The sequence below is a fragment of the Podarcis bocagei genome, assembly GCF_964188305.1.
Source record: "Podarcis bocagei genome assembly, chromosome: 7".
NCBI lineage: Eukaryota > Metazoa > Chordata > Lepidosauria > Squamata > Lacertidae > Podarcis > Podarcis bocagei.
In genome coordinates, this window is record NC_138132.1 from 25796638 (window position 1) to 25812955 (window position 16318).

Sequence of the window (16318 nt, forward strand, 5' to 3'; positions counted from 1 at the left end):
GCGAAGCTGGCAAGGAAAATGAGTGTCATCTTTGGAAGCAGGAAAGGGGAGGGCACTAATGGAGTGTGAAAAGAGGGGATGCCTTATGGCACTATCCAATGCAGAAGCAGCAGCTAGCCTGATGCCAAGCTGAGCTGCTGGGAAATCTCCCCAGAGCTTTTCAATTATAAATAAACTGGAGGGAGCTTTGAGCAGAGGTGAGGGGAAAACACAAGCAAATGGATATAGTGCAAACATCTTGATCCCTAACAGCCTCTCCCTGTCCTGCAAATGAACCAATGTTTCCTTCTCAAGAGAATGATTTTGTTGTGAAACCCTCTTGCGCAAGATCTGTCAATCTTGCGCTTTGACACATTGTGAGCTGGTGTGGTGCTCAATGAGGCAGCAATTTGACATCCTCTTCGGTGATCTTCACTCATGTGTTCGACCAAGCAAACTGATTACTTCATCACAGCGGCAGTGGAAGGAACAAAGGGACAGGAGGGGAGGGGAGGTGGGTGAAAAAGGTGAAAAGGAACTTTCTGTGGTCCATGCATAAGAAGAGCTTTTTTGGGTCAGGCCCAAGGGAAGGGAAGGTGTGGCTCTCCAGATGTTGCTGGAATACAAGCTCCCATTATGGTTGACCATTGCCCATGCTAGGTGGGGGTGGGGAGATCCAATGAAAAATGCTAAGGAAGGGCACTGGGCAGACCAAAATTTATCCCCACTCCCCGGTGTTCTCACTGGTTGGTTGGGCCTTTTGGAATGCCTGACCAAAGACTGCCGGCATTGGCCAAATACCGTAGCTGGCAGCTGGGCGATCCAACCTGCCATTCGTAGGGGCACCTGGCATGGCCCAAGGCCTGGCCACAACACTGCCCACTATAGAAAGTGAGTGGACTTATCGCTGACCATTGCCCATGCTAGGTGGGGCTGGGGGAGAGCTTGAGTCCAGCAGGTACCCCACCTAGCTTACCATCCTGCCTCTCAGAGTGGCCAACCAGATGCTTCCAGGAATCCTGCAAACAGAGCTTGAAGTAAACAGCCTTTTCTCACTGTTGTTCCCAGTGACTGGACATATGAACAAAAGAATCTGCCTTACTAAGGATCAGACCGTACTGGAAATTTAGGTGCAACTTGGCTGCTCAGAGGAATTTGCATGGATTAAGACACATAGAGTAAGTGAGCTTTCTAGACTATCCCTGTACCTTTAGCTCCATGCTGACTTCTGCTTATCTTTTTCATGTTCAGATTGATATTTCTTAGGCTGCATCCCATTGACACCTTCCTGTTCCTCTTCACATACTTTTATCTGGACCTTGAGGTGAGAGGCCTTTCTTCTGGATTTCTCTTCTGAGGACACAGCAGCAAACATAGCTGTTGGGAATCTGAATACATGCAGCTACACACACAGAGTCAATTAGGGTTTGGCCGACAACCAAGGCAATGTGAAGGAGTAAGTCTGCCTGGTGATGCAAAGGCATGGAGACAGCTCCATGATTGGTCAAGCTCTCTCACGGGAATAATGATTAATGGCCTACTAACTGGAATGTGTTAGTACCAGTTTGAGTGTAGGAGTTGTGATTCGTGTAGGAGAGAGCTAGCTGAGATCCGTGTTCTGTTTTGTTCTTGTAAATAGTCCACTGTATATAATAAACACCTAACTACAAGTTCCTGGTTCCTGCTTCGTCCATCCTGTCTGCAGCCAAGTTGCCAATTGCTTTCGTGGACTCTGTGTTTACTCTGCTAGGTCTGGCTAAGGTCCTGCAACAAATCAGAAAGTTGTGAAACACCAATAGGTTTTCTCTATTTTTCAATTAGTTACCTAGGACTATAAAACTCTTTCCTGTCAAGAAAGTACTTCGTTTCATAAACGTAATCTTGCTTGTTTTATACCAAGTCACAGTCTGAAAACCTTTCAGCTAAAGGGGTGTTCCAAGCAAGGATTCATTTAACTAAAGTTAGCTTCTGCTGCTGCATATAAAGGCTGTTGACAGACCATTGCCCTATCTAGCTCAGTACTGACTGCACTGTCTGCATTGGCTCCTCATGGCTTCAGACAATATTCATTTCCAGCCTTATCTGGAGATGCTGAGGATCAAATCTCGGACCCTCTGCATGCAAAGCAGATAGTCGCTATGCTATGGCCCTTCAGGGGTATTCAGCAATATGCTTCCTCTGCACGTGGAGGCTCAGCTTGGCTGTCTTGACTAAAACCGCTTGACATACCAGTCCTACCTCTTAAAAGCCATTTGTGCTAGGGCCCATCATCACACCTCTTCTCACTGATTTCCATAAATCATCTGTGCATTGTGTGAAGCTGTACGCTATTCTTTCTGTCATGACTCTACTGCCAATCAATTTCCCTGCAAGGAGCTCAAGTGATTGATGAGGCAGGGAGAAAAAGGTCTCCTTATGCATGTACTCCACAGTGGCATGCATCATTTTCTAAACCCTTCAACATATTTATTTCCCCACTAAGCTAATGTTCTAAACTGGGGGTAGCCAAAGTGCTGCACTCAGGATGTGGCTAGACTACAACTCCCATCACCCTTGACCGTGCTGGCTGAGGCTGGTGGGAGTTGGAGTCCAACGACATCTGGAGGGCAGCACAATGGCTAACCCTGTTCTAAACCTTTTGACATCTCTCCCCACCCCTACCCCAAAACTAACGTTCCAGATCTTTAGGCTTCCCTTTGGGGAAAGTCCAAGAATCCAACGTCTGTCAGATGATCCCTATTAATATATTTGTTCACAATGCTGAAGAGGTCCACGAGTTTGGCGAGACAAGATTTCCCTCTGCAGAAGCCATGCTGATTCCTTCTCAGCAATTCTTCTATATGCTTGATAATCATTCTCTTAATTTCAGGCATTCAGTTATGAGTGTGTTTGTGTATGTATATAGGGCCAAATAGCTCTGCCCATGCACAAAGGGAAGGCACCAGCAAGCACTGGGAGATTTGTGAAGTAAAAAAAGAAAAGCCAGAGGAGGAGAGAGAAAAACCTTAGAGGGGGAACCTGCAAAACAACAGCCCAAAGCATATTCTCATTGACCATGGGATGCCAACTGCTGTGGTGTGTGGGTAATAATAATAATAATAATAATAATAATAATAATAATAATACTTTACTATTTATACCCCGCCCATCTGGCTGGGCTTCCCCAGCAGAACTATAATGGAAGAGTGCATGGATAACTGATGGGAAAACAGTGAATAGGAATCCTCCACGGTACAACATTTTGTTGCAGTAGCCACCTATTCTATCTCTAATCCTACTTTCCACCAGTTTCTCAGGAAGGAACAGCTATTAAGCTAACTGAGTCACGTCCACACCATTCGTTTAAAGCTCATCTAACATGCATTTAAAAGCACATGGCTTTCACCAAATAATCATGAGAACCATAGTTTGTTAAGGGTCCTGGGCACTGTAGCTCTGTGAGGGGTAAACAACAGTTCCCATGATTCTGTGCAAGAAACCAAGCTCTTTATAAAAGTATAGTGTGGATATCACCTTGGCCTGTCATTTCCCAGATCCTTGCATTTAAAAAAAAAATCAAATTATGTAGACTCCCTTCTAATCCTCTATTCAGAGGCTGGTTTTAGTGACAACATGCATACTTGTGTGCGAAGATCAGCAATTTCAGATCTGAGTTCTTTCCTACAGAATTCTCAGCTGGTTCAGTGAACTGTCCAGTTTTAATTTGTTGATAAGCCCTGGCACTAGCTGTATCTATTTTACTCAGTTTTCAGATGCCCAGAAAAAGTTGGCTTAGTGCAGCAACTGTCCTTCACCAAGAAGGCAGATGCAAAGAAATGAGCCAGTTTATCTCCAGTCTGGGCTGTAGCTCAGTGGCAGAGCATCTGCCTTGCATGCAGAAAATCCCAAATTTGGATCCCGACATCTCTGGGTAGGGCTGAGAGAGACTTCTGCCTGAAACCCTGTAGAACTGCTGCCAGTCAGTGTAGGCAATACTGAACTAGATGGACCAATGGTCTGGCTTCCTATAAAGCAGGCTGCTATGTTCAATCTTCACCATGACTTCTAGTAAAGGTAAAGGGACCCCTGACCATTAGGTCCAGTCGTGACCGACTCTAGGCTTGCGGTGCTCATCTCGCTTTATTGGCCGAAGGAGCCGGCGTACAGCTTCCGGGTCATGTGGCCAGCATGACTAAGCCGCTTCTGGTGAACCAGAGCAGCGCACGGAAATGCCATTTACCTTCCCGCCGGAGCGGTACCTATTTATCTACTTGCACTTTGACGTGCTTTCGAACTGCTAGGTTGGCAGGAGCAGGGACCGAGGAATGGGAGCTCACCCCATCGCGGGGATTCAAACTGCCGACCTTCTGATCGGCAAGTCCTAGGCTCTGTGGTTTAACCCACAGCACCACCCGCACTTTTAATTCCTTTGCTGCTACTTCCTTTGTCTGCTTCTGATGTATGTAAATAAATTGTCATGTTTAATATTTTTAGCCATGTGCTCTTCAGATTCTTCTTTGCTTGCCTCTCTCTCTCTCTCTCTCTCTCTCTCTCTCTCTCTCTCTCTCTCTCTCTCTCATTGCCAGAGTTTGTCCTGCTTCCTGTTTTCCTCATTTTCCATTTGTTTCCATCCCTATAGCTGGACTTCTGTAGATACATGAAAGAAAGGCACTTTTCACTTGCAAATTATAACTGAGTCATAGAGTAGATGTTAAAATGAGACTGTCTGTTTACCTGAAAGTTCACTCCACTGAAATAAAAATAACCTACTTCAGAGAAAATATTTTCTAGAAGGGAGATCTGAAACACACACACACAACGAAAGGTCTTGTGTCACCTTAAAGACAAACACGTTTATTGTGGCAGAAACTGTCTACTTCAGGAGTGGGGAATCTTCCTCACCCCAAGGATTGCTTTCCCTCATGGGCAACCTTCTAGGGAGAGCACTTGAAAGAGGTGGGAAGGGCCTCGGGCAAAACTGGGTATAGTATTGGCTGCGACTTTTACCTTTGCACAATAATCTATATTCCAGCTGTCATTGACTTGTTGGACTCAGAGAAACAGTGGCAGGAACCAGTTGTGGAACCACCAAGAGAAGGCAGCTCAGAGCCCAAGGACAACAATAAGCGGTCAGAGAGGGAAGAGGGAGAAGATTGGGGAGGTAAGCTGGGAGAGTCTGTGGCAGAAGCCGAAGCCGAAGCAAGAGAGTGGAAGGATGGCGGCCAAGAGGAAAAGGTGAGTTGGGCTGGTGGAGAGTTAAGGGTGTCTGCTCCTCCTGCTGTGACAAGCTCCTCTCTCCCTTGTCTCCCAGAACCAGAAGAGGCATGAAAGGGCAGAGGAGAGGTTGGCTTCATGCAGGCACTGTCTCCAATTGCTTGGAAAAAAACCTGAAATTTAAACTGTTGTGGAGAGGCAGGGACTTTCAGTCTCAGCAATGGATGGGCATTTGTTTTTATACACTACAAGTGTTAATGAGCAACTAGTGTCAGGGTGTTTGGGTTATTGCCAATGCTGGCTCGTAAATTGGCCACTATGATGATAATCAACACCACCTGTCCTTTTTTTGTGTTCCGTTCCCTCCAATCCACTCCAACCCTTTGTTAGCATAGAGAGTTTATATGCAGCAGCAGAAGTTAATTTTTGTTAAACGAATCCATGCTTGGAGCACCCCTTTAGCTGAAAGGTATTCAGACTGAGACTTGGTATAAAATAATTATGTTTATGAAAGGAAGTACATTCTTGATAGGAAAGAGTTTCATAGTGCTAGTTAACTATCTGGTTGAAGAAACAAAGATGCCATGTTTGCCACTTTGTCCTCAGAAGAGAGATCCAATGTGACCTCTTGCCTTGAAGTTCAGAGAAAGAAAGTGAGGAGGGCCAGGAAGTTGTAAACAGGCTGCAACTTAAGATGTAAACCATCTAAACATCAAAGAGGAAGAGAGAAGTCAGCATAGTGATAAAGGTAGAGGGGTAGTCTGGAAGTCCCTTCATCTATCCATCTTAACCCATGCAAAATGCTCTCAGGAAGCTGTGTTGCACCCTTCCAACACCCTTTGTGCATATACACCTGCCAATTCAGAATTACGCTTTGTGGATCTGATGAAGTGGACTACGGTCCCCAAAACCTTGTGCCACAATAAACACCTTCATCTTTAGAGCATAGTATGCATGTGTGCTGGAGGAGGGTGGTGGGTCTTTTTAAGCCCAAGAGGAACATCAACTTGTGGGCAACCTTCCACTTGCCACATGCCGGGTTGGGAAGGAAGAAGGCAAAATTAAGTGGGGCAATGGATGTGAGTCTTATTCAGTAGGCTACACTCCAGCCATGCAAAAATCAGATGTTTTATCATACACACACAGACACCTCTCAATCCTCCATGTAGCCAAGCAAGAACTACAACCATAGCAGAAGGAAACTTTTGAACCAGGCAAAAGCACTCAAGAAGGGTATAGAGAAATGCCTGAGGTTCACCGCCCTTGCTTTAAGGTGTCACAAGACTCTCTGATACATTTTTTTTGGGGTGGGGGGAGCAAATGCTTCAGATAAGAGCACCAATGCGAAATTAACCATTAATTATTTTTCAGAAACTGAGCATGTGATAATAAGACCTCTTGGCAAGGGCACTTTATCCTAACTCCCACCCCCATATCTATTCCCCCCCCCTGGTATTGTCAGTGATGGGGTCTGAGACCAGTGTTTTTGCAGAAGTGTGTGTGTTTGTGAAATGCCCAGTTTGGCTGAGGAAGAAAATCAGGTGAAGATGTGAACGAGGTGAGCTGAAGCATCCTTGGTACAGTGGTACCTCGGGTTACATATGCTTCAGGTTACAAACTCTGCTAATCCAGAAATAGCATCTCGGGTTAAGAACTTTGCTTCAGGAGGAGAACAGAAATCATGCTCCGGGGGCGCGGCAGCAGCTGGAGGCCCCATTATCTAAAGTGGTGCTTCAGGTTAAGAACAGTTTCAGGTTAAGAATGGACCTCCGGAACGAATTAAGTACTTTACCAGAGGTACCACTGTATTGTCTTTGGGGAGCTGGTGCAGGCTTAGCAGCTGTGCGATCCGCTAATGGCAGTGTATATGCCTCCACTGACCCCTGCTTACATGCTTGTCAGTAAAGCAGATATCACAGAGGCAGCATAAATCATTATTTCTCTCCCAGCCAAATGAAACGAATGGTGGAGGCTGGTCCATTTGGGCCAGGCATAGGCAAACTCGGCCCTCCAGATGTTTTGGGACTACAACTCCCATCATCCCTGACCACTGGTCCTGTTAGCTAGGGATGGTGGAAGTTGTAGTCCTGAAACATCTGGAGGGCCGAGTTTGCCTATGCCTGATTTGGGCAAATGGGGCGCTGCCCCACCAAGCCCAGTTTACTGCCAGCCTGCCCTTATCTGCCTGTCTCCTTGCTTGGATCCAGTCCTGGGGGTGGCACTGTTTGCCAAATTCCTCCTCCTTAGTTCTCAGCTGCCTTTGTAGAACTCATCAGAAACCTAGAATTAGTTGGCTGTGAGTGTCAGTGGCTTGGGCTCCACCTACTGTCAGTCTTATTGCCATTGGCTGCAGCAGCAACCACTGAAAACAAACAAAATTCTTTAGTGCTACCACCGCATCATTTTGTTGCAAATCCCCTTTGTGATAGATTGCAGGTGCAATCTTGCATGCATGCAAACAGCAGCAACAGTGTGAAAAACAAAACAGTGAACAGGAAAACCCCAAATGTATAGTATTTTTTATTTCTCTTGGGCTTTGTGATTGTAAGCCTGTTTCCTCAGAAGTACGTCACATCAAACTCAAGTGGCTTCCCCCCTATGTGCCTTAAGCATTGCTGCTTTAATTATGGCAGGGTTGAGGGACATGTGGCCCTCCAGTTGTGGTGAGAGTCCAGCTCCCATTAGTTGTAGCCAGCTTGGCCCATGACCAGGGATGGTGGGAGTTCCAGTACAGCAAAAGCTAGAGGGCCTCAGTTTCCTTATCCCTAAATTATGGGATGGCAAGATGCTTGAGAGGCAAGTGTACAGATGTGATTGCTGCTGACAGACAAACAGACAGGCAGGCAGGCAGGCAGACAAACAAACAAACAAACAAACAAACAGGGAAAGTAGAAGAGAGGATTTTGGTAATAAGGGATTTTTTAAAGTAATAATTTTTTTTAAGTGAATTACTAAATTCCGAATGTAAAAGAAGTCTGCCTGAAAATGCTCTGGCTGTGTACACATTATCAGCTTAAAACGTTGCTAGGTTCTTCTTTTTTCTCAATTCAGTTTGATGCTGACTTGAGGGGAAATGCACCAAAATGCAGTATTTCATAAGAAACAGCAGGATAGATCTGGATTGTGGTTAACATGCACACTGCTTACCAAACCAGTGGTGGGAGTGCATTGGATGCAGAATAAATGGACATGTGTACACAGCCTCTGTCAAGAGGTAAACATTGACGAAAGTTTGATTCCATTCCCTCATCTTCCTCATTCAGACCATTTCTTTTTTTCCTGAATGTGGGTGTTAATGAAGGGGAGCTGGGTGTTCATCCCTGACGCATCTTGGGAGCCCCCTGTGGCATGGTGGAGCATAGACCTGACATGGTACTTAAGCAAACAGATGTAGCTTGGCAAGAAATAGAAAGGTGGGGAGAAATAGAAAGGTGGGGAGGTTTGTGTGTGTGTGTGTGTGTGTGTGAGAGAGAGAGAGAGAGAGAGAGAGAGAGAGAGAGAGAACAACAAGAATTATAACAGAATTTAATTAAAAAATTAAAAACAAGCAGTTGGGTGTCATTGTGGAAGACTTTAAGATGCGATCAGTTGCATGGCATAAATCTGCTTTGAAGTTCTGGGTTCCAATTTTCATCCCTTTGTAGAATAAACTGCTTCTGAGGCAGCTGAGGCCTAAACTGCTTCTTTTCTATTAGCAAGTGTGGGAGGAGGGTTGGGAATCAAGCACACTTCTTCCCATCTGCTTCCTGGTTTTATCTTGTTTAATGTTGAAGAGGTGGTCTCTAATCTAATACACACAGATATTTCATATTCTCCATATATGAGGATATGAATTCAGTTACATAACTTGCTGGGAATTATAAAACAGAACTCTTCCTGTGCAAGATCTAAGGGCTGTCCTTGATTAAAATATTACCCAGTTATCAATAGGACTGATTTGGAGAAGGGGGGGAGACAGGCAATGTTTTGAGAGACTAGGGTGTCCAACTAACAATGCATCAAAAAGATCTGGGTTCAAATTCCCACCCTGTTGCAAAGCTTACAAAGTGTTATTGGACCTGTCCCTGTCTCTCAGCCTAACTCTAGGGTTGTTATGAGGATACAGTTGGGGGCGGGGAGAGAACTATGTATGCTGCCCTGAGCTATTTGGAGGAAGTGTAGGGTTTTAAAAATTATTCTTATTATTGAAATCATATACAGTAGATGTAAGGATTTTGGTTTTGGTTTTTTTAAAAAAACATGTAGAAGTGGAGTTGAGAATAAAAAGAGGGTACTCAGGAAGGAAGGCAACAAACCCATATTTTATGCAAAGAGAAAGCACTAATGCAATTAAGTAGTGGAAATATGTTTACAGATAAAATGACTGCCATTTTTTTTAATGGAAAGCACGCAAGCCTCCTCTTTCTTTGTAACTATTGGAAGATAAGGTCTATCTGGTGCTTTTAAAACCTCTATAGATGGACTCTGTTCAGGCACAAAGCTATTGAACTGGCCAGTGTTTAAAGTTGTTGTTTGGAGCAATTATTATTATTATTATTATTATTATTATTATTATTATTATTATTATTATTATTTGGACTGATAGACACCCCATGCCAAAATGACTGTTTAAAAAATGCTAAATTATCCTGTGTAGGAAGCCTACTTATCTCGAGTCAGACCACTGAGCCAGCTGACTCAGTGATGGCTGCACTCGCTCGCAACTGCTCTCCAGGGTTGCAGACAAGAGTCTTTCTTCTCCAGCCCTACTGGAAGACACCAGGGACTGAGCCTTCTGCCCACATTGCATGTGCTCTATACAACTGAGCTGTAATAAGGGGGAAAGAATTCTAAAACTTGTGGGCTGCCGTGGACAATGCCTCTCTGGGTGCTTTTGCTATTCCGACGTTGTGTGCTTAATGCTAACCAATTCCACTGCTTCTGGTGGAACATAGTGGCTGTTTCTTCCGTCTATAATTAGCCTTAAAAAGAAAGAAAATAAAGTGGCTGTTTTGCTTGGATGTTCCACGATAAATTCACTGGAAACCTTCTCCAACCCTCCCCCCCCCCATTCAAATGCAGTTAAACATCTCTAATAGATGTCTCCATTGTCAACATCTATTAGAGATCTCTAATGATATCAGTAGCTCCCTAAGAAACACGCGTTAGGCAGGGGCACCGCATTTCCAAGGCAGCTGAGAGCAATGTGTAAAACTGCTCTCCCCACCAATCCTTAAAGGGTTTTGATGGGCAGCCCCCTCCCTTTAATCTGCAGCCCCGTACGTCGTTCCCGACGTCCAAGAGAGATGTCAGATATCCCCTCCTTTTAAAAAAAAAAAAGAAGAAGGGGGAAAGAGAGAGAAAGAAATCACAACCATTAGGAGAGCTTGCAGATTCACGGTTTCTCGTGCTCAGATGCTCAGCAGCAGACCAGGAAGGGAGGGAGGGCAGTGCTGTGTCTGTAACAGTATTTGCAGAAAGACTAGAGGAGATGTCAGACCTTTCTGGCTAGCATAGTTGCTACTGAGAGAGCCCGTCGTTACCTTGGTAGGCAACTCCCCACCTCACCCCCTGGTTAAGTTTTGGTTTTATTTCGATGCGCTTCGCTTATTTCAGCACCACCAGGACGGGACAGCTCCCAGGAAGCCTGTAGTATTCCCCGTCTGCCCGACCTCGGGGTGGGATCCAGAAGCTCCCGGCAGAGATGGAGCCGTCCACCTTTCCCGGTGCTGAACCCTACCCCGATTTCCCCTACAACAGCACCTTTCAAGACTTCGGGTCGACTTCTCTCACGACGTCCAACGCCACGAGTCAGTCCCCGATCAAGAACACGACTTCAATCATCATCGCCATCGCCATCACTGCCCTGTATTCAGTCGTCTGCGTGGTGGGGCTTTTGGGGAACATCCTGGTCATGTACGGCATTGTCAGGTAAGGGCAGGATAGCCGGGATCTAAGGGGCTTATCCCTAGATGCTTCCACGGGAAAGTCCTATGCACGTCTCAGCCTTGGGTGGGCGCCCCAAGGAATATAGAGGCAGCGAGGATAGCAAGAGGCTATGCTGTGTATTGTGTAGGATGATCAGTAGAACTGTATGTGGCACTAACTTGGAGAGAAAAGTGTGTGCATGTGTGCGGGTCTGGGGAAGAAAGACATCACGTGCATGTTCACTGAACGGTGTGTAATACAATCATAAAGATAAGTGGGCGGAGAGAGAATGTATGGGATAATGCAGATTGTGTCTGGGAGAGAATGTAGCATGTTGCATCAAGTACACCACACCTTCACCTAAGAAATCCAGATATTTTCGGATTGGCTGAGGACCCTACCTTGCCTCTGCGTTAAGCAATATATTACTACTATATGGAAGGGGGCAGAGCAGCAGGATGTTAGAACGTGGGGATTTCTTTCAGCTTCAGGAGACAGTTTTGTCTTGCAGCTCGATCCTAGGCAGGTCAGCTTAGAAGCTGAATTCAGTGGGGCTTGCATACTAAGCATAGGATCGCAGGCTTAATGTGTGCATTTGTGAATGCAAAACAACAAGAGGTCCATATGTTATTATGGGGGCTGGGGCAGGCAATTCCAGTTCATTGCATGGGACTTTGATTTTATGTATGGGCTCTATGATTCTGTCCATTCTGTGGATGTTATATGTGGGTGCATTTGAGTGGAGGGGGGCATTTCATAACAGGAAATGCATTGCCTTTGTAATGGAGTAGCTTCTAATCTGAGAGACCAGCTGCACAATGAATACTAGTTATATTGATCTGAGTGTTTATGAACTGGGCATGGGGGAACATGATTTAGTTCTTTCACATTGACCACATGTTCCTGCATGCAAGAGTGCCAACTCTGATTTCATTGCAGTGCGAGTATACTGTACATACACAATGTGTGTATCGTGCATGTATAAGCACCTACTTATCTTGAACATGGCATGTTCCTTTAACTCTTGGATTGGTTCATAATAAATGAAATTGGAAGTGTTTTTTCTATGCGTTTTTATGGTTAAATCGCTTTGGGATGCTTTAAGGGAAGCGATTCATAAATGAAATGAATAAGCAATGCAGTCTTTTTATTGTAGGGAGACATTTACAGCAGCAGGTGCCTCTTGTTGAAGTGGCAGGGGTAACCATACTCAGCAGGACTATCCATGAAATCACAATCTTATGTAATAAATTCTGCCACTGGATCAACAGAATGAATTCTGCTCCTTCCTTAAATGCTTACTCTGTGCCATCAAAATGCTTCCTGTCCTGTCTAATAAATATAGGAAACTGTCTTGTACACAAAAGCAAATCATTGCTCCATCCAGCCCAGTATTTTAATTTTGATTGGAGGTAATTAGGGGAGCACAAGCAATGGTTTTACTCTCCTGCTTAGGGTTATGGTGAGAGCTTCGCTCTCAAAATTGTGTTTTGCATTAACTGTTTTCTAGCATCGCTTGTGCTCATATATAGCCTCCATGAAAGCAAGTTCCTCAGGTGTTAAGGGGTTTGGGCAAACAAGAGAGTGACTCATAGTGGCTTTTTATTTCAAGGTACTTGTTTTGCAACACATGTATACATCTGCACAGACCCGCATCCCATGAAAATCATGGTTCGTTGGGAGGCTGTTACCATTCGCACGTTTGGAGGGGAGGATTGCAGAGAAGAACACTCATTCTAGTGTTCATAGAGTCATGGAATTGTAGAGTTGGAGGGGACACTGAGGGTTATCTAGTTCAACTCTCTGCAACACTGGAATCTCAGCTAGATAATACATGACAGATGGCCATCCAACCTCTGCTTAAAAAACCTACAAGCAAGGAGAGTCCACCACCTTCCAAGGGAGTCTATTCCACTGCTGAACAACCCTTACCATCAGAAAGTTCTTCCTGATGCTTGGTCAGAATCTCTTTTCTTGTAACTTGAATCTATTGGTCCTACCCTTTGGAGCAAGAGAAAACAAGCTTGTTCCCTTTTCTATGTAACAGCCTTACAGATATTTAAAGATGGCTATCATAGCTCCTCTCAGTCCCCTCTTTTGCAGGCTAAACATATCCTACTCCTTCAGCCACTCCTCTTAAGGTTTAGTTTGATCATCCTGGTCACCTTCCTCTGCACATGTTCCAGCTTGTTAATGTCCTTCTTAAACTGTGGCACCCAGAACTACACACGGCATTGCAGGTGTGGTCTAACCAAGACAGACTAAAGCAGTACTATTACTTCCTTTGATCTGCATGCTATACCTTTGCTGTTTTTCTATGGTTTTTTCTGAGTCATGCTTTGTGTAGAATATCCAAGATTGTAGGCAGACGTGATCTGTACTCATGCATACAACAATCTAAAAGAGAGAGAACAGTCATCCTTAGATTCACATCCTCCCTCTGTATTTGGCAAAAGTGGAAGCTCTGGCAAGGCTACAAGATTCCTGGAGTCAGAAGATTCTAACTTTGCATAACAAGGTCATCGAATTCTGTGGTTAGAAAATGCAAATTCTACTTAGGAAATTAAATTTTTTTGGGGGGGTGCTGCATATCTGTCCCCTGATTTTCTTCCCCCAAACTCCCAAAATTGCCTGGCAATGTGTGACCAGTGGTGGTTATTGAGGTGAGATAGCAGTGTCAGTGGCACAAGTACAGCAACTTGGAGCCCTTACAAGAGGGGTGGGGAGCTGAAGGGCCAATGTTCCCCCACTCCTATTTAGGTTTACTGGCTTTCCCATTCCAAGAATGTTGCTTTGGGATGGGACAGAGGTGCAGCTTAAGAACCAGTGGGTGGAAATTGCAGGGATACATATTCTAGCTAGACATTAGGAGACACTTCCTAATGCTAAGAGTTGTTTTGCAGTGAAACAGAAGCGGCGAGTTCTTCTTGACTGGTGGGATTGAAACAGTAGCTGGGCAGTCACCTGTCAGGGATGCTGTGGTTGCAGTCAGGGGAGGCTGGCTCATCAGGGCAAATGGGGCACTGCTCCACCAACCTCAGCCAACCCCCACTTCTTGCCTTCAACAGTCCAAGGGCAACTGTGGCTCAGTGTTGCCCTTGTAGAATTCAGCAGAGAGGAGGATGTGGAGCAGCACTACAGTTGTTTGGCCCTACCTGTCCTTGGCTCTGACTCCATCAGCTGTTGGTCTCCCTGCCTTCAGCACTACCAGTCCCAATGGGCACAAGCCACCACTGGTTGCAGACTGTACTGCAGATCCTGTGTGGAGCAGGGGTTGGACTAGGTGAACCTCATGGGATTTTCTGAACATCTAAATGTCAAGCTGGTCTGCATGGATTTTCTTTAATTCCCATATGACTCTTTGCTCTCCGTGTGAAGGAAGATGTTTCTTTACTGGTTCTGCAAAAAGAAAAAAAGAAAAAAGAGAGAGAACAATTCTCACTTTCTTAAGCAGGCAATATGATGCTCATCTACACTCCATGTTTCCTAAAGTAACTAGCACATAAACAGATGCAAACAGCAATGTGTACAGATGTATAAAAATTCTCATGTAGTAATACTTGAAAAACGATGGTGCAAAAGAATAGAATCACATAACTCTTGGCTCTTTATTGTTGTAAGTATAATATACTTCTTTGGCATATAATTATTCAGACTTTTTTAATTAAAAAAAAATGAAACAAATTCTGGCAATTGAGGTATAAGTGGGTGCTTGATGTGAGAGGCAGTCTATAAATATATATTTTGAAGTGTGACTACCAGAGCTATACACACAGCATTCCAGAACTCTTTGCATTCTCTACCTTTATTTGAAGACAGAGAAATTCCAGTGAATTTCTCCAGAGGGTGTGGAAATTATCCAACTGTTCCTTGGGGATGGGGCTCACCATTAGAAGTAGCAGCAGCATCAAAGTTTTAATTGTTTTCTGCTGCAAGTACCAGCAACAGCTTTAGGAATAGAGGAAGCTGCCTACACCACCTGCCCATCTAACTCAGTATTGCCAACACTGAGTGGCAGCCAATCTCAGGGGTTTCAGGCCTTGAAAATTCCCAGCTATGCTGGAGATGCTGAGGATTGAACCTTCTGCATGTAAAGCAGATGCCCGACCACTCAGCTGTGGGCTTGGCAGCACTGCCACCATTTTGCATCCTGCACTATGGTCCAGACCTAGTATTGTTCCAGGGTAGTGCTGGGTGGAACACTTGGTGGAATGGAAGCAACTAACCTCCCTCTTCCCCCACCCCCAATGAATGGCAGAGAGTATTCGGGTTGGGGGTGGATTTCTGCAAATTGCCTTTCTTTTCCTAGATGAAAGAGCAAATCGTGGAAAATTTCTCAGGTGTAGGGTAGGGAAGGGCAAAGTACCCTGTGACAATTTGGTTCTACTCTCATTGAAACCCCTGCTGGAAAAGCTGCACAAGTCGGAAAGCTATGGTTAAGCTGTATATGATGATCAGAACTGGCAAATGTAATCCTGAGCATGTTGAGAATTGTAACAAATCCCCTCCTGCAGAGTCAGCTTTCTCAACAGCAGCAGAATGACAGAGATCCCAGTTGCTGCGGAGGAGCACAAATGATTTCTTTTAACAACCACCAGGGAGACAACCAGAAAGGATTATATATACTCTTCAGACATAATATTTTTAATTGAGTTTGAGTTTTGGAGTGCTGCGCACATTTAGAGTTGCCTAGTAACTACGAGAACTAATTGGGAGCTAGGGATAGTGTCTGGTGGCTTTATCCCATAGGTTCCCTGTTCTTCAACCAGCAATGGGTCATGACTTACAATTGGATCCAGTACCTGGAGTCAGCAATGTGAGGCATCTGCTGAGGCCCACATCCCAGTAGAAGACCAATAGTCAATCCCAAGAGTTCCCTGGCACTCCACCTCCTTGATGTCACTGCCTGTTTGTCTGCTCTTTCCAAACATGTGAGCAGTTACCAGAACATAAGAAGCTGCATTATGCTGAATCAAATCATTGGTCCATTGGACTTCCGGGTCAGCGCCATCGGTGAATGGCGGAGTTCCTCCATTCGGAGGAACGGGCTCCATGGAAACTGGGTCTTCCCGCCGCGGCGAAGGTGGGGACCCGCTAGAAATCCCAGGCGAAGGAAGCCTGGGAACATGGGGTTCAGCAGGGCACCAGGAGCACCCCCTACTCGCAGGGAATCCCATTTAGGGGCTCCGGAGCAAAGTGGGGTGAGAAGCGCGGTGCTGCGAACTGACTGCTACTTTCA

The 16318-nt window shown here is 45.1% G+C and overlaps 1 protein-coding gene across 1 annotated transcript in view; it reads left to right on the plus strand.

Moving 5' to 3' along the window:
- Nucleotides 1-10513: 10513 nt before the first annotated feature.
- The window catches only part of OPRD1 (opioid receptor delta 1), a 46821-nt gene continuing 41016 nt past the window's right edge, over nucleotides 10514-16318 (plus strand). Inside the window, exon 1 of the mRNA XM_081202011.1 lies at nucleotides 10514-11082. Coding sequence (XP_081058137.1) covers nucleotides 10856-11082 — 227 coding nt within the window. The 5' untranslated portion in view covers nucleotides 10514-10855. The remainder of the gene's footprint in view (nucleotides 11083-16318) is intronic.